The 18,784-nt window shown below is 35.6% G+C and overlaps 1 protein-coding gene across 1 annotated transcript in view; it reads left to right on the top strand.

Annotated features, from left to right (window-relative positions):
- Positions 1-18,784, top strand: part of LOC113234939 (limbic system-associated membrane protein) — a 102,734-nt gene that overhangs the window by 65,921 nt on the left and 18,029 nt on the right. The window contains exons 4-5 of the mRNA XM_026470460.1: positions 3,332-3,505; positions 11,733-11,861. Of these exons, the coding sequence (XP_026326245.1) occupies positions 3,332-3,505; positions 11,733-11,861 (303 nt within the window). The remainder of the gene's footprint in view (positions 1-3,331; positions 3,506-11,732; positions 11,862-18,784) is intronic.

Genomic DNA, 18,784 nt, shown 5'->3' on the forward strand with positions numbered 1-18,784 from the left:
TGCCTGGCCAAACCTGGGTATTGCTCTCCCAATTGAACTACTATAGTGTCACAGTTTTGCTTTTGTGTTCACAAATACGTTTACACTTTTTGAATAACGAATGTGATTTTAAGCGGAGTTTAATAGTGTTGAAAGAGTTATTATGGATTATTTTAATTTAGCTATTCAGCCCCCGTATCATGGCTACGCATTATAGTCGCGACACGCGAGATAAAATTGAAATAAGCGCACGCTATTGGCAATCTAAATTAGATCTGATTGAGACAGCCAATAGCGCGCGCTTATTCCAATTTTATCGCGCATGTCGCGAATATCATGCGTAGCCATGCTACGGGGGTTGTACTTCTTAAGTTTTTGAACTCGTGATGATAGTTTTGAGGTAGCGGGTGAGTTTTGTGTGCGATGAGAAAAATAATTAAAAATAAATGTAATATATGTAATAAATAAATATAGAGGGAACTGTGCCCGTAGCATGCAAAGTATGATAAACCAACCCGTAACATATTTATTTCAGTTGATATAGCTGTGTTGCCATTATTAATTTTTTTTATTGCGAATATTGAATCGGTAAGATCCGTACTATTCATTAGTTCTTTGTTTATTTGGTAATGAACTATTGTTATACATTTTGAAGAACAAGGATAACAATATGAAATTTTTTAATCAAAAAAGTTTATTCATCGCCCCGAAGATGATGCAACAAAAAACGGTTTTAGTAGTTTTTAAATTTTTACACATTATTTTACATTATATTAGTTTTTATTTACGTATTACTCTCATGTATTGAACTGTGTTAAAAATGTTCTGCTCACTTTTTTCCAAAAATTTATTTATATCAATTTGTTTGCTTTTATTATTTCTTTTTCTCGTTGGTCACCCTCAATTTTTACGTTGATTAAATTACTGTTCAGAACTGTTGAAATGTTTTAAAATCAGCTGTGATGTTGTAGCCTTGTTTTGGCGCGGCGCTCGCGATGCGACAAAAATATGACGTCACGGTGCTCGCCATGTTAGCTAACGTAATAAAATTTTAAGAAGGTTTATCACTCAAATTTGACAGCGAATTGTGGATATAAGGGCTTTATCGCGGCAGTATGTTACGGGGGCAGAAATAATGAATACCTAATTGCGCAGCCACGCATTAGATGTATATTATTTACTTTCTATGTAATCTTATACGCAACCGAGAACCGCTAAAACCATTCTCAAATACGGATACGAAATATTATGTCCCAATGTCGAATGCAAATGGTCCCAAGACGGGAACGGTTAAACAGAAAAAGTTGCGAAATGTTGGCAAAAGAGTGGCAAAGTTTAGCACAAACTTTTCGTGTTATCCCAGACAGGGGACGATAAATCACAACAATATTGTGAAAATTTACTTTTTTCCCGCTAGAAGGTGGCGCGAAAAGTTTTCGCGATAAAATTGGCAGGCCCTTCGCGGCGAGTCGTGCTCGCGATTTTATGGGGCAAGTCTTTAGCTGTAATGTCCCAAGTTGTTTGACTAAACATGCAGAATCATATTTCACTTTCTTGATTATGTTTTATTTGCTATAGTAGTATAATAAAACGCTATTACACTTAGATATAATGAGGAAAAGTATAATAAGAGCGCACTATGATATCGAAGATGATTTAAGTGACCACGACAGAAATGGAATAGTATTTTATGCAATAGTGGCGTAAGTAATGATTAAAAATGACTTGGACAAAAGTGTTGTATGCACATTTGTCCGAGTCATTTACTCGTTATATTATTTAAATAATGTATATTTATACCAATATTTAATGTATATTTTGTTAACAATCCATGGCAACAAAATCAAATGAAAACAAAACGAACGCTACAATACAAAAACCAAAGGGGTAGAATAGAAGTAGCCAAGTACCGCTTATATTTTAACCAATATTTTTTTACAAAGGTTTATGGCCCGGTTGCAAGACCGTTATGCCAATTTAACGAATCAAGAGGCAGTAGAGCGTTTGAGTCTATTCATATTTAATATTTGAATTAGTGAAAATATGACGTTCATTTTTTGAGACTCATTATAGTTCCGTGTACAGAACTATAATTAAATTTTTCAGTTCTGTAACGAGTACCATAGACAATAATAAAATTTGAATTCAGAACTAAAAAGAGCCCCTTTGTGATCTGGTTTATGAAATTGTAATTGATAGACTAAAATATAGGAATAGCAAAATACTTTGATGGTATGCTTATTAAGCGAATTCAAAAAAGGAAGATGTTCTCATTTTTTTTGTATGTGTGTTATGTAGTTACTCCGACATTTGTTAACCGACTTCGATGATTTTCCATTGCGCAAAAGTGTTGCCTGCTTGCGAGCAGCTAGTGATTGCAGTCGATAAATATTCTATCAACTATCGAGTGAATATTGGTCACACTTATGAAATAAATAGCTGAACTTGTTTCATTGGAATTGTAAATTTTTGTAAAGTCGTACATACATACACTGTATTTCGAACTATGTTTATGAAAAATACAAAGAGAAGACATATTTTAAAGTTTTCCAGCTGTTCTTGTTAAAATATACAAGAATAAAAACTGATCTCGATACTGTAGACTGACTATCAAAATAAGAATAAAGGAGGCAATAACGCTATTAGTAATCATTAGAACATCTTAACATTCACAATTCAGTAGTTTTTGTTAAAATTTTATCTTGTTTCGCAACCTATCGATAAAACTGTCGACAACAACTACATAACTATTTAAAATTTTGTTAAAACTGGAAACCCTGCATTAGTCATTTTACTCCGTCTTCAAAAAAGACAGACTATAAAAATTTAAAACGCAAAGTTTTTTTATGAGAAAGTTATTATATGGATCACAATTTATTGAGAAAACGTGAACAATGTCAACCTCGACGTACCTAAATCAACCAGATTGAGGATATCCTTACAAACAGCCACATAAAAAGTGCCTAAAATAAAGGAGTGTTTATCAAAAAACTGATGCTAGTTGAGAAAGTGAAAAAGATGTCGAGTTAGAGGTGGCAGTGGGACAGTACCGTGATGTTATGTGTGAAATACAATATCAAACATTGCTCTCGTTTAGAATGAATGAATGAAATGTTGCTTTATTTTTATATCACAAACAGGCTTATAGGTTAAAATGGAACAGAATAAACAAATTATGATCCTTCCATTCGTCTTCCATTATCATCCTAGTTTATTTTCAAAGTTCTATTTATAATAAATAAATCCACAAGTGTTCTTGAAAACATAAATCTTTTTTTATATTTATAATACTACATACCTACTCCTAATTTTTCTACAAAAATCTTCTAATATGATCTTTTCTTTACCACAGTACCACCCGACATAATAAGTGATGATACGTCAGGAGACGTATCAGTTCAAGAACTGGAGAACGCCACCCTGACCTGCAAGGCGACTGGTCACCCACCTCCGAAGATCACATGGAGGAGAGAAGATCATGAGCCTATACTCCTGAAGAAACCTTTTTCTAAAGATTTTGACAAAGGTATGTAACACTGCGAAGTTTCTTCCACATTGTTATGGAACACAGTTTCCTGCTTAGGTACTGATTTGTTTACTGAATACTAATAACTAGAGCCTATTCAATGCGAGAGTGCGCATGGTCTATTGTTATATTTCGTCATGGACATCGAATGCGCATTTGTTTCTGATAAATATAGTAAAATCACATACACACAACTTTGTATTCATTGTCCCAGTTAAATATTCCTGATATTGTGTATATAAATGATATTAACCACATACAAAGGACGATGGAAACATATAAATTTCAGGTTTTATTCAAAACCTTTAACACCTTAAATTAAAATAAAAAAACTACTGTACTCTCTGACTGTACTCCAAAGAGTCTTTTTATAATTTTTTTTATAATATTATCAAGTGATGGGATGAACAAGTCGTGCGCCTGATGATAGTCAGATAGTTCCTCGAGGGAAAATCTTGTACCGCGATTTAGAAATTAATAAAAATGCGCCCACGCCATCTAGCGCTCTGCGGCGGAACTTAGTAATAATAACGCACACAAACTGGTCCTAATTTGACATAAAGACGCAGTTCGAGTCCAGTCATATTGAAGGAATGTTTCTTTGTGTTATAACTTTGTAGTATATTTACGCAAATAAATCACTAGTCACATCTGAACACGTATAATTGTACATCGATATAATTTGTATTTTAATTTCGTATATTTTTAATGCAATACAATTGTATTCGGGAAAAACAAATCTTACAACACAATCAAGTAACAAAGCAAAAAATCTGAGCTCAAACAAATGGAAAATTTTCTTTTCTCGTGTCGCTAATAAAGCCGGCTTTCTTGTGCAAATATTCCACTTTATCTACACTGCTATAAAGATCTTAATTTGATAATACGCTTTTTTGCTTTTTAATACATTTCGGGCTAAATTATGATGCGTACTTTATATGAAAATATTTATTATTTCTTTATTTTTTATTCTGGTATAAAAAAGTAAATAATCAGATGGTGTATATAAAGGAAACTTATTGCCATCTGTAGATAGATATTTGAGATATTGAAGAAAAAGTTGCCAGCCATTGAATATTAGGTTTTGATATGCCTGTGAATAGCTGTCCTTATCCCTTGAAATGTAAAACAATCATAATTAATTAATGAATAAAATATTCTTTATTGCGCATTAAAAATTTCAATCATAATACAGAACAGTTATGTAAGTATCACAGAGTAAGCTAATGTACAACAGGTAAGTACATGGTAAAAACAGATTACTTAGAAAAAGACAAAATTCTTTTTATGAAGACAAATTTATTAAATCCAACAAAACGATAGGGAGAGGCCCTATAGACGCTAAAGAATAATTTTAATAATAGTAAAAAAACGTCTGAAAAGTACCTATATTTTAGTTATACAGACAGAAATATTTAATCCAAGAGCAAATTAATTTACTTCAAGTCACAAAGCCACTCTAGATTCAACAAAATATTTATTAGTTATTAGAAATGTGCGATTTTGACTTGAAAAAAAGAATAAAAAATTGAGAGGTACTTAATTATTTGACTGAAGACATTGACTTACAATTATATGGACGTCGGGTCCGCGCTAAAAAGTGTCCGAACTTATAGGGGGTTAAAATCGTATACAGAGCGTCATTCACGCTTTAGTCTTCGTTTGTTCGACTGACAGCGAAGCAAGCAAAATTAGACAGTATTGCGATGACATTACAATTTAAATTCAACGTTTTAGCTTTTTCATATTCCTTTACATGTCACTACGTTTAAATAGGTTGACTTGGGACATTTTTTTCGTGGTTTTTGCATTAGACCCGTCGTCCATTTATTTGTAAGTCAATGTCTGAAGATTTATGTTTTCTAATATCAAAAAGGATAAATTTACAGGGTTATTGACCGTACAGTATGTCTCACTGGCGTGAAACCACATAGTTCACTGCCAAACCTTCAAGTAGCAGAAATAGGACGGAATCTTCTCAAATACTTGAGTACCATTCGGTGCCGTATAAATGCTACAGCGGCAGAAAGCACTAATAATTCAAAATATATGAAATGACTTATACTATTGAAGTTAACAAAACGATAGCGCGTTTCAGAGTACAACTAATGCCATTTAGCAGTGGCGTGATGGAACTAATTGCATGTTAAAGTTGTGCTTGTTACAAGAGTAGTTTGATTTCATGCTGAAACCAAATTTCTTAAATTATGACTACAAATAACACCCTAACAAACTAGAGATGCTACGTATTGTTTCTTTGGATAAATGACTGTTTATGATTTATGATTACAAGCACAAGTAAAAGTAATCATTACCGCGTGCGCCTTCGGCGACATGTTACGATAACATTGACTATGAAAACGCAACGAAATGTTGCTTTAAAAATATACTTTAGAATTTAGAATATTAATCTGAATAGCAAAGTACTTCTTTTTTTGTTAAAGAATATATTTTCTTAAAATACACCCAAGAAATTTTGAATTCATTTAAGATTATTTAAATTTGATGTAAGAGGCAAAAATTTCTTGATGTAAGTAATGTCCAATTAATTGATTAGAAATGAAATCAAATCTTGAAGTGAACGTATTTGTCTAAAACTTACAATAAAGTTAAGAGTAAAATTGTATTAGAAAAAGATAAGCAGCACTTTTGTAATGACAATATTTTATTACTTTTAATAAATATTTTTTCAGAATTAGCGAATATTTTGAGAAATTGCTCCTTCCTATTAGTAGATATCCTTTTTTTCTGTGTTGCAATTTCTTCCAGACAGCCTTAGGGTAGAAATTTAAGCGCTTGAAAGGCGTTTGCTATAAAAGAACATCTTCCATTAATCCTTCACACTCACACGAACATCTTCCATCTTCTGTTTCAAATAACTACACCACATATGAATAAAATAAATATATAAATAATACTTTATTATGCAGTCCTATTTAGCTTTTAAAATTTGGTAGGATCTTTGTAATCAGGCGAGTACAGAATCGTAGCACCACACCCCCGTTCGTTTCTTCATAAGTTTTGATTATAATGACCTTCCCTAACGACCCTTAAGGTATACGCGAAGGGCACTACAGCCTGTGCAAGCACAGAGACCTCAGTCAGGTCCTGATCCCAGATCAGCCTGTTTGTAAAGACTTTATCCGATTCTCAGAAAGCTATTGCATTGGATAAGCTGCCCCGAGTGCACGTACACCAACCTCCCTATTTTCCAATCCAAATAGGTAGGTACCGGAACTGTAGACACGTTTCTTCCCGTTGCGCATTGCACAACTAACTTATACTTGAAAACAGAAACGCAGTAATGCTTACATTACTTAGTGGCAGCACTTACCTGGACGAACTCTTTCTATTGTCTCCGGAGTGAATTCACGAATACAGCTTCTCTCAGCTTCAGAATGCAGCATCTTCATCTTTCTAGCCGTTCTCAAGTAGGCCTCGTTCAGTTTCTGCCATTTCTCTCGGTTCTGTGCCACCTATTTCCAATTCAATCCCACCACTTTCTTTATGTTATCCAACGCATCTGCGGTCTCCCTTTGGGGCTTTATACCTTACGTTCTTGGTATGGTTAGGAAACGAGGTTCTGGACATAAAGTCCGTAGATAGTGATAAAAAAGTACGCCGAATCCCACGAACATAGACTTCATCATCACGTGAACATAGAGGCCATACAGCTACTAAACAATACAAATATAGTGCGAAGACTACATAGAACTAAACTTTTTGAAGTGGTTGAAAAATCAAATAGAATCCAACAATATGCACATAGAAAAATTCGTGAGGTCCGCTGGTTTGTTCCGTGGCTTAATTGGCATAGCGTCTAGCGGCGCGATTTGCTAGAAGACGTTGGTTCGAATTCGGCCGGATCGAAGAATTTTTTTGTAGTGTTCTTTGTAGTACTATTTAAACCTTTTGAGTTAGTGTGGTTAAGTGAATACAATAAAAATTAGTGCCAGGGTGTTGAACATGAACGAATTATAAATTTAAGGCTTTATTTGGGTTTATAACAAATTAAAAAAATTGTGTTGGATGTAGTACATGATTATGCTGGTCTATTACATTGGGCGGATAAACTGTAATAACACATATTCATTAGGGGAATTAATAAACAAAAAGAGAAACACATTCAGGGTCTCATTTGCTGTTATATTTACAATATAATTTCCATGTGGAAGTCCGACATGTGACGTCGATAAGCAATGTCTATCTTTAGACATGGTTTTGTAGTAAAATCCTTGAAATTGTTTAAATAATTTGGCAACTTTTACAAAACTAACTTCTAAGTACAACACGTAAAGTCGAAAATAGTTATGTTAAGTTCATGTGGAGTGGGAAGGCAGCTTAGACACAGGTGTGTTTAGAAAATTAGTAACATACGCGGCTTCTTCCTTCTTACCGCAACAGTGATGTTACAGTAGTTATTTTAGCTTTAGGAGGATTCTCTTAAAATAATTTAACGTCAAATATTAAATATTTTGGCACTATTTATTAGCATGTATTTAAATGATCATATTAAATTTGCAAAAAGCAGCAGACAGAAAACTCTAAGCAGTTATTTTGTTAATAATTGACCCTCTTTCTCTGAGACATAAAATAAATTAAATTAATGGATATATTAATCTGTTCTTAACTACTCAAAAAATGTTTGATTTGTCTAAATTAACTTTGATAGTTTTATGTTGTGCCTCAAAACTAACTAAAAAAAATATTTAAGATAAAGTAACTGTTTATTATATTTGTACACTAATATATTGTATCATAATACTTTGACTTGAAAACATGTTCGGAAACGCAAGCAAATGGCTTCTGGCACTCGCCCGCCGCTGCCGCGACACGTGGTGCTTTTTCAAATACTATCCTATAACCTACTAAATGAAGGGTGCAACCAAGCAACCAAGATTTATCAGGAGATCAATATCAAAAGATATACTGGTTATGAATATCATCACTCGTTAAAAGAAAAGACCAATAATAAAAAAGAGGATCAAATATTATTTTTGAGTACCAAATATTGATTAATTTATGTTTAAACATAGTAATAGTATTACCTTGAATGCAATTCATTTATAATTTATCTGTATATCAAGTAATATATACAAACTATCAAATATAAAAAAATGTCGTTTCTTTAAAAAAGTGCACATTTACAATAAACCAGTATATTTAAGGATTAAATAATATCTCCTATTTTCTTGCTGTTCTTATGACAAACAAATTAATGCTAAGCTTTGATGGCGACGTGGTAGTAATCGCCGTGTGTAGATATTCAGGCGAGAGTAAATAGGCATCATTTAGGCTCTATCATCGACCTCATCACCACTTTACATCAGGTGAGATGGACGTCAAATTCGCATTTATCAAAAAAAACCTTTGTCTTTTTTATAATAACAATAATAACACACACACTCAACATAGCCCCGCACTGGGGAAATCCTGTGTTGCGGGTGCCATAGACATACAAATAGACAACCACAAATTACACCCAAACTCACGAGAGAAATAAATGTAGGCCTTAGAAATATTTCTCCCGGCCTGGGAATCGAAACTGGGACCTCTGCGTGGCAGTCTGGCATGGTAACCGTTCGGCCACGGAGGCAGTTATAGTTATAACATCAAGTGACGGGGCGAACAAGTCGTGCACCTGATGGTAAGCTCCACGCCTGTCCATCACAACTGCAGTGCCACTCAGATCTTTAAATTGCAAAGATCTGAGTGGCACTACCACTGCGCCCGTCTCCCTGAGACATAAGTTGACAAGTCTCATGTGCCTGCAATTTCACCAGCATCCTTACCGTTCAAAACCGGAACACAGTAATCTGACATTACTGCTTACTGGTAGAAATAAGTAAGGTGGCAGTACTACACTGGACGAACACTTTCACAAGGAGCTCTATTGCTACTAGAAAGTTAAGCTTCTAAACATTTGCGCCTTCTTTTTTAGTCCTGATCGTGGCCAAGATTGGTTGATTATGTTTTATTACACTTATTCTTATAAAAAGAAATTGTTCTACGACGAAAGACGTACTAGCATTTCAGTGACGTCAACTTCGGTATTGCCATCAATTTGTGTGAGAAATAATGACACAAATTGTGTGTGCTTTTGATAAATCGAACTATTGGTAGTAAATCAATCTGTCAATAAAAAAGATATAGCTCATGTATACAATGGGAATAAAAGATAATACAATGCCTGCCTACGCGTTCATTATGAGAAAATGCCATATGTCGTATAATTTGTACCGTTTTATATAGTAGAGTTATTAAATTTGATATTTCAATCAAAACCCTATGATAACAGTTCAATATGTACTTGCCTTAGTTAGTTTTTTACGAGTAATAGGCAAGCAAATAATGTTAAGTGACGTAGTGGTGTAAATTAGAGCTATTTTTTATGATATAAAGTGACGGAAGACCACGTCGCGTGACTAGTGGTAAGCGACATAACTGTCCATAGTAGGCATGGGCAGTGCCACTCAGAATTTTAAATCACAAAGATCTGAGATCGAATCATCACATTACTGCTTAATGGTAGAAAGAGATAAGGTGACAGTACTTCCCTGGACGAGCTCTTGCACAAGTTGTTCTACTGCTACTAAATTGCTTCCTTTCCTCGGCTTGAAAACGCCCAAGCATCCTAGCTTAATTATAACTAAGAAGTACGGTCTTGTGATGCGAATTTCTTACTTTCCTCGTAAGTAGTTGGGTTACCTATCAGTAGTTCGTAATTTTGAGAGGAAAATGTTTTACTTTTAAACTTTTTTTTTGGTAATCCGGGGGAATCTGCTTGCAGATACCCCGGCCCCGCAAGGGGCAGAGCCGGGGTTATGTGGGACTGGATTGAACCCTGAAGGGGAGCAGCCCGACCGCACTAAACCCCCGGAGTATTCCTTCTCTCCGCTGTAGGTGGGGGTACGGGTGTGTTGTTGCACTCGTCCGCGCACCCGCGCGGACTCTCCGAAGAGAGTCCCTTGGAGCGCCCACCACGGGCCAGCCGCCCAAGTTCGGCCGCGTAGGGACGAGCTTTTCTTTTAAACCTAATCGTGTCTTTGCGATAAACATTCAAAGTATCCTGAAAGAACAACTGTTTCGTTATAATTTGGTTTTCTATGTAATCGTAAATTCGAAACGTTGTTTGGTACAAAAAAATTTTCGACTTTATGATAGGTTACCAATAAGTTGACCTCGATTTTGTTTTGCTATACAACAACACCATTTTGTTCTACACCAATAGTTATTATCGATTTGAAAACCTTTTACAAAGAAAAACGTTTTGAAGAATCCACTAAACATTATTTATTATGATAAATAACTAAACTGAATATGGGGCCACTTAGCCCTTTATGGCTGTGGTGACATTTGAAATAAATTATTCACGACTTATAAGGTCATATTTGGAGCCGAAACCAATTGTCAAAATACATGGAAATACTCCACAACATGTCATAATGATTATAAATGATAAGGTTCAATAAAAGTGGATTAGTTAGCTTGTATTTGATTTACATTTGTGTTCAAACTGAATTGTAAAACGTTTGTTTTCAACACCACATTCTTAATATAGTTTGTTTTGGCAAGCAACTTAGATTTTATATTGATGTATGTATACTTAGTTTTTTCCGGATTAGAAAAAAACGTTAGTAAAGAAGCAGTAAACAAAATTACACTAAAGGAAAACATCGTCAAAATTAATGATGTTGATTTTTATTGAATATTTAATTTTTTGTGAAATTACTCCACAAGTTTGTTATAATAATTTATACAAAAATCGATCGAAATAGATTAAGTACGTAAAGGTAGTAATTTTTCATTTAATTTCTAGTAGCGAGATGAGACTTACGTATGAGAATTTTGTTTCACGGTATATTTATTTAAATGCTTTGCTTTCAAAACGACTGAGTGAAATAGTGCCTGATAAAAGACCCAAAAATTTCCTTCTGTCTAATGCTAAGAATACGTAGTATAATTGTGCTCAATAACTCACTTACTAGAGAGAGACTAGACACTGAAATGTTATTGTTACGATCAAAAATAAGAGTACCTAGGAATAAACAATGTAAAAGCATGGTAGTGGTATTTTATTTTTAGACATCTTTGATATCTGGCACGTGTAAATTATTGTGCCTTACTTTAGTAGTGAAACAACGTATTTTGCTTGGGACGTGCTCCATTTGTTAGATTCTTGGAATACTTAATACATATTTGTAATATTTTGTTTTTTCTTTCTTAGTGGAGAGCTACGTGGGCAGCTCTCTGACGCTGTGGCGCGTGGATCGACGACAGATGGGCGCGTTTCTTTGCATAGCTTCCAACGACGTGCCTCCTGCCGTCAGCAAGCGGATCATCCTTCTTGTCAATTGTAAGTTTTCTTCATTAAAATTGTAAGTATACTTATACTATAGCTATTAAGTCAACATCTCTGGTAGTTCAGGGTTCAATTGTGTCAAAAACGCTATCATATTGAAGATCTAATTTTCGTTTTTTAATTATAGAATAACTACAGTCAAGCCTGGTAACACTTTTGTCATGTTTTTACGGCCTTTAAAATAAAAAAGTCGGTAAAAATGAAGATAAGTTTTATAGAATAATGAGAATTACTTCATACTCAAATTTAGAATAACTTAACTAAAATGACAAATTAGAAACAAACAAATGTTGGAGATAATTGCGCTTAAGGGGCCGTTCAAAATTATCTTGACTTTTGGGAATCTTTCAACCGAGTTATTTTAGACAGGGAAAATCCTTCTTCATTGACAATTTGACTGACTTGAGTAAGATTATACTCGCATTTTGAATGAAGAAAACATAGATCTGTCAAACTAAATAAACTTGTCATAACAAACATAGGGATACCATATACCAATTACCAGCTACCAACGAGTACAAAAAGAAACTGAAGCACACACGCTTTTCATTCGTTGAACACCGCGAATGGAAAATGGCGCGTAACTTTCAAAACTTTTTTAATAACTGTCAATGTTATGTCACATTTGACATCTAAAATATTTAGTCTTTCTTTGTTTTGTAGTCTTTATTAGGGTTTGCACATAACGATATTATATTAATAAATAAAAAAACTATAAATTGTACACAGAAATATTTTAAATATTTTAGTGTGACGCAATCTGATGTATCGGCTTGTGCTATCTGTTTCAAAGGTGTATGAAACAGATACCGTTCTGACGCGTCACGGTATGACATGTCAGACAAATGTAAAGCCGGGTTGGTATTTTTGTATGGAATTGCACTTCTTGTCTAATTACACTAAGGTAACCGGACAACCGTCAGTAAATCTAATATGTAGATAGACAGAATGTTTGTATTATAAAAACGAGGATTCAATCGATATTGTGAAATAATTTGTAGTAGCAGTAGAGCTCCTTGTGAAATAGTTCGTCCAGGGTAGTACTGCCTTACCTATTTCTGCCGCCAAGTATTAATGTCAGCGTTACTGTGTTCTGGTTTTGAAGGGTAAGTAAGGGTGCTGGTAAAATTACAGCCTTGTAAACTTATGTCTCAGGATGATGGGCGCATTGGCACTGCCACTCAGATCTTTGCAATTTAAATCTCTGAGTGGCACTGTAACTGTTAAGGACAGAGTACAAACATCCAACACGCAACGTGACGTTATACGCAGGGAAACAAAGAAACGTCACTGTATTCATTATATAAATTAAACAATGTACACACTCATAGCCCCGCACTAGGGTGCCATGGACATATGCTTAGGCAACCACAAATTACACCCAAACTCACGAGAGAAATAATCTGTGCGTAATGGTAACAGTTCGGCCATGGAGGCAGTCTATTTTCCCGTATTCTTTTGTATTTTGTAACCATATTTAAACAAAAACCAGTAAAAATGCTGAGGAAAATACAGTAGTCAATCAATATGTGAAATTCTCGAAGTGGCAAGGGCACTGTGTTTAGTTTGTTTACCTACTACCAATGACGTCATGCGTTCCGTGTTGATGCATTTTTTAGTAACAGTAGCGCTCTTTGTGAAAGACTCGTCCAGGGAAGTACTGCACCTTATCTATTTCTGCCGCCTAGCCGTAATGTGAGCATTACTGCGTTCCGGTTTCGAAACGGAAGCGCCCAGTTGCACGGCGCAAAAGTACCGCGCTTTTGTGTAGATTAATGGCAAATCTGAACTCTATTTATTAGGTAACGACATTTAAATTCCTTGGAATAATACAATCGCCGAGTGGCCGCCGCGTGGCCGCCGCGTAGACCAAAGACAAGCCAGACTCGCTAAGATCGTTAGAGCGTATTTTGCCATGACAGTTAGACGCACGCGGTTGCTGCGAGGCGGCCACGGGGTCTCTATGCGGCAGCCGCGCGGCGTGAATGCGATGAAATTCGTGTCGAATTAACGCGCCCTAAGTGGTGGTGCTGGTGAAATTACAGGCACATGAGACTTGTCAACTTATGTCTCAGGTGACGGATGCAGTGGTAGTGTCCCTCAAGTCTGTATGATTTAAAATTCTGAATGACACTGCAACTGTTATGGATAGGCGTGTCGCTTACCACCAGGCCCATGACTTGTTTGTTGGCAACAATTGCTGGCAAATGATGGCAATTGGTATCATAAAAAAATGCACGTTTTTTAATTCCATTTAATTTTAGAGACTTGAAATGCTTATTTAAGAGAGTAATATTTTTCTTGACCATCATGGTTAGCTTTGAAATACTTTTCTGAAAAGTTGTCTGATTTCTTAATGTATTACAATACTAGTAAATTAATAATTTAACATCATAATGCTCATTCCGTCGGATTACGAGATTGAAGATATTGTGAAATATTCAAACACTGTAGTATATTGGCCATTGACTGTCCTAGACGTGAACACCGGTAAAACGAATAACTGTACTCTAGATAGCTTCGAGAGCCGTGACGAACGCCGCCAGCGCGGGGATTATCATTTTGTTATTCAAAGCGAACGGTGCAATTTGATGCTATTGGGGAACGCAAACAAATGGAATAAATTGTATGTTTTGGGTACAAAATATCAGGGAACTTGGCTAAGGAGAATGTAAAAATATCACAAAACTATGCCGAGTTTAACGTAACGTAACACAACTAAACGAGAACTTAACGTAAGTGACATTTTTACTTACCCGTGGGGTGTCTTTTTTGAAGACGAAGTAAAAGAACAGTTCATTGCTCAAAAGTGTTGCCCGCTTAAGAACGGCTAGTGATTGCAGTCGATAAATGTTCTATCGACTATCGACTGAATATTGGTCACGCTTATGGAATAAATAGCCAAACATGTTTCATTTCAATGATCCTCGACCCATTATTCATCCCATTACTGAGCCTAAGTTCATTCGAATTGTCAATTTTTTCAAAGTTCACGCATACATACACTGTAAATAGAATCATGTTTATGAAAAACATAAATTGGAGACGTATTTTAATGTTTTTCATTTTAAATCATTACAGATAATCATGTCCGCCTATTGTTGTTGTATGTGTCTAAATGTATGTGAATGAAAATTGATCTGTTCTTGTCTCTAAATGTATGTGAATGAAGATTGACTGGTTCGTTCCGTAGCTTAGTTGGCATAGCGACGTCGATTCGAATCCGGCCGGAAGGAATTTTTTTCTAATACGATCTTTATATTAATAATTATAGTATTTTTTATCGTAAATAATATTTTAAACTATAAGGGCGCGTTCCCACTATGTCGTCACGTTTTATTATCGTTGGACGACTGTCGTGTCCAGCCTGTTTCCATATCACGACTATCTGTCGTGGACGATTTTTATCATTGAACGACTGTCGTGACTAGCTGTTTACCGTTTCCCGACAGCCTCCTTGTTGTTTGCACGACTGAATCGTTTGATGCACTGCAGTTGCTTGTATGTTCTTTTGGAAGCCGGTAGTGTGTGTTCGCTCGAAATGGATGAAGACGAAATTTTAATGATGTATTACTTTTTAAAAATGCGGAAGAGGAAGTAAACAAAGAAAAGAAAGTTTTGGGTACATCCAATGCTACCAAAAATAATTCCATTAGGGTTATTTCACACGGTATACGAAGTTGCTTTCTTTTCGGTATTGTCAAAACCTGCTAGCACCAGAGATGGTTAGGTAGGTAGAGTAGGTTAAAACCCAATCAACCCGCCCGTGTTTTCATCAGGGTTTTACCCGAAACGCCGAGTTTTAACCCATTTCTGCCCAAAATCGTGGGCAGAAACGCAGAGTACAGAATTTGGTATAATTCCAACACTAACAACATAATATCAAACTTATAACAAATTTGTATATTTTTATTACACGAAGAAGAGGCATCTCCACATAATACCCACCACCTGTCAATCCTGTGGATTCTCAATGAAGGTCGATTCAAGTGCATACGATGTAACGATTTTTTGTATCAATTTATTGATGAACTTTTCAAGCGAATCTATTCAATAGAAAGGTAAATTGAACTTTTCTGATAATAAAGCAACAAATATTTTTTAAATAATATATATAACTAAATTTGAACAAAACACAATTCACAGCAAATATTTAGACGTAAAATGTTTTTGCCGTCGATTTCGGGTTTTAACCCGATTAGAATCCGGCGTTAACAAAGCACTGGGTTAAAACCCGGGCGCTTGCCCATCTCTGGCTACGACCTAACGCTACTGCAAAGCGAGCAGAGGACGCGGGGTACGAGAAAGGAGGGCAGGGAGCAGAATACGTGCGGACAGCAATAAATAAAACGTGACGACAATAGGAGCTGCGACAATCTGTCGTCACGTTTTATCGTGACGTTTTTTTATTGTCGTTGTAACGATAAAAAATCGTGAACGACAGTTTATCGTGTCGTGCTATATATGAACAAATAATTTAAATATACAAGCCACGACACTGTAAACTGCATTTGTCGTCACGACATAGTGGGAACGCGCCCTATGAGCGTTACGCACGACGTCCGATTCGTATCTGAGAGTGTACTCCCTTGTGAGGCCGACATCTGTCCAAAATAATTACTGTCAAATAATTACTTATTTACCTTCTCGAACCAAATGAAAAGATCCACGATGCGAATGAAGCTTCATACTTGGTATTTTAATTTGGTATTACTTATTTGACATTAATTATTTCGAACGACAGTAGACCCCCAGATCCGAATCCGAGAAATGACGATCCAAAATGTCACAAACTTTTAATCTCTAGGTGTATGCACAAAACGCAAAACAACTTTGCTGCTGAGCAAAACACACAACGTATCACCTCACTGTAGCGAGAGAAATGGTAGATGAAAGAAAAACAGTTGAACTATAACAAATCAGTTTAGTTCTTCGATGAATTAAAATAATTTAATAAACAAAATTAGTTATAGTAGTCAATTTAATGTAAACAGTAATGGGAATACAATTAACTAACGGATTTATATCACATAAATAATGTACGACAAATCGCGAAGTTGAACGTGTCATCATTATGTTTTTTTTTCAGCGGAAGAAAACGTTAGGTGCACCACAGTTCATCGTCACGTCATGTCATCGACGTTCCCACATTAGCGTGGAAAACACGCGCAGATTTCTAATGAGAAAGAAAATCTTTTTAGGCTAGTGAGGTGAAAATAATAATTTCCAAAATTCTGCATAATCATTACAATACCTAATTTTATGTGGAAGTTTGTTGTAGACCTTCGTAGCCATTAGCACCCAGGCGAAAGTTTTCGCGCGGCCACCGCGCGGCGACCGCCCAGTTACCACGCCTTCATGTATATTAATGGCGAATCTGAATTCTATATACTAGGCAACAACATTTAAATTCTTCTGAATAATACAACCGCCGCATAGACCAAATTCAAGCCAGTTTCGCCCGCGTGTCCGGGACGCTCATTTAAGTTAAAACGTAAAAGCTAAACGCATAGAGCGTATTTTGCCATGACAGTTAGATACACGCGATCGCTGCGCAGCGTTAACGCGAACTCCGCTCTTCGATTGCACAGCGGCCGCGCGGGGTGGGCGCGATGAAATTCGTGTTAAATAAATGCGCCCTTACTGTTACACTCTTTTGAAGTAGAGCAGTTTTACATGATCTAGTTTTCAGTTGATCAGAACTCCACGCCCGTGTAAGTAATTCAAACACGTAATTAAGGATGACGCTTTGCTAAAAGTGTAATATCAAATACATATAATGGTGGTAAAGTCAATATTTTCGCACTTTTGAAGTGTGGTTGATAACTATCTGTTTTTATTTCAAGCCGTATATACCCCGGATACATTTCTTTTGAGCTTTGTTTTTGCGTTCAATGTATGGTGCATTTTCCCAAAATGTGATTGGCTGCTACATAACCAATGGTAGGCGGACACTAATGCGTTTAAGGCGAGTCACAAGGAGAAGCTGGAAAAACTGTTTTGCTAGGTCAAATGGTTTAGGTATTTACTACTAAACAATTGTCTTACAAAAAATATACGACACACCCGAGGATATTGTCTAAATACTGTGCTAATTTGTTACATGATAGGACGTACTTAATACGATCATATAAGATCCTGAAAACAGGCTAAAATAAAAGTGTAAAAGGAATGTTTTCTGTATAATATATCTAACTTCGTACATAATTTTTATATGGAGATATTTCTCTTTATGTATTACAGAGAATCTGCTAAATGTTGTTTTTAACACTCAGCGTTTTAACACGCCGCGCCGTCAGCTGCCCCGTCAGTCGCCATCGGGCATTTGTCGACGTCGGATCTGTGTCATTTTTCTCCGCCTTTTCTTACTTTATTCATATTAATCTACAGTGCGCGCATTGCGGGACTCGAAGGGTGGCCCACCCCGAACCTCACCTTTTAAATTCCAAACTCGCGTGAAATACTGTCTTTACTTTACTACTTTTGATAGCCTAAATATTGTTATAAACATTGTGGCCCAGACGCCAGACTCATTACGAAAATTGTTTTGTACAAAATTATGGGCTCCTTTCTTGCACCCCATCATTAAAGAACTACTCGAATTGGAATCAATACATAATTGCCAAAATATTTGTACTAAGAAAGGAAGATAAATATTTATTTGAACTCATAAAATATTTATTTGCTCAATAAATGTTTTATGATTGCTTCTCTTTGTTACTTTTATTGTTTGTCAAGTTAACTTTGCGATCTTTGTCATTCAGGAGCTAATGAATTTTAATGCGGCAATGGCCCTTGTGATCAGGAAATGAATTAAATACGTTCACGTTACCTTGAGTCTGTTTAATTGATTTAATTCTGCTACTGGAATCTCTAAAAACATTAGATATATTCCTTAGTTCAATGTCAAATAAATT

This window comes from Hyposmocoma kahamanoa, unplaced genomic scaffold (genome assembly GCF_003589595.1).
Source record: "Hyposmocoma kahamanoa isolate Upper Pololo Valley unplaced genomic scaffold, ASM358959v1 86, whole genome shotgun sequence".
Lineage (NCBI taxonomy): Eukaryota > Metazoa > Arthropoda > Insecta > Lepidoptera > Cosmopterigidae > Hyposmocoma > Hyposmocoma kahamanoa.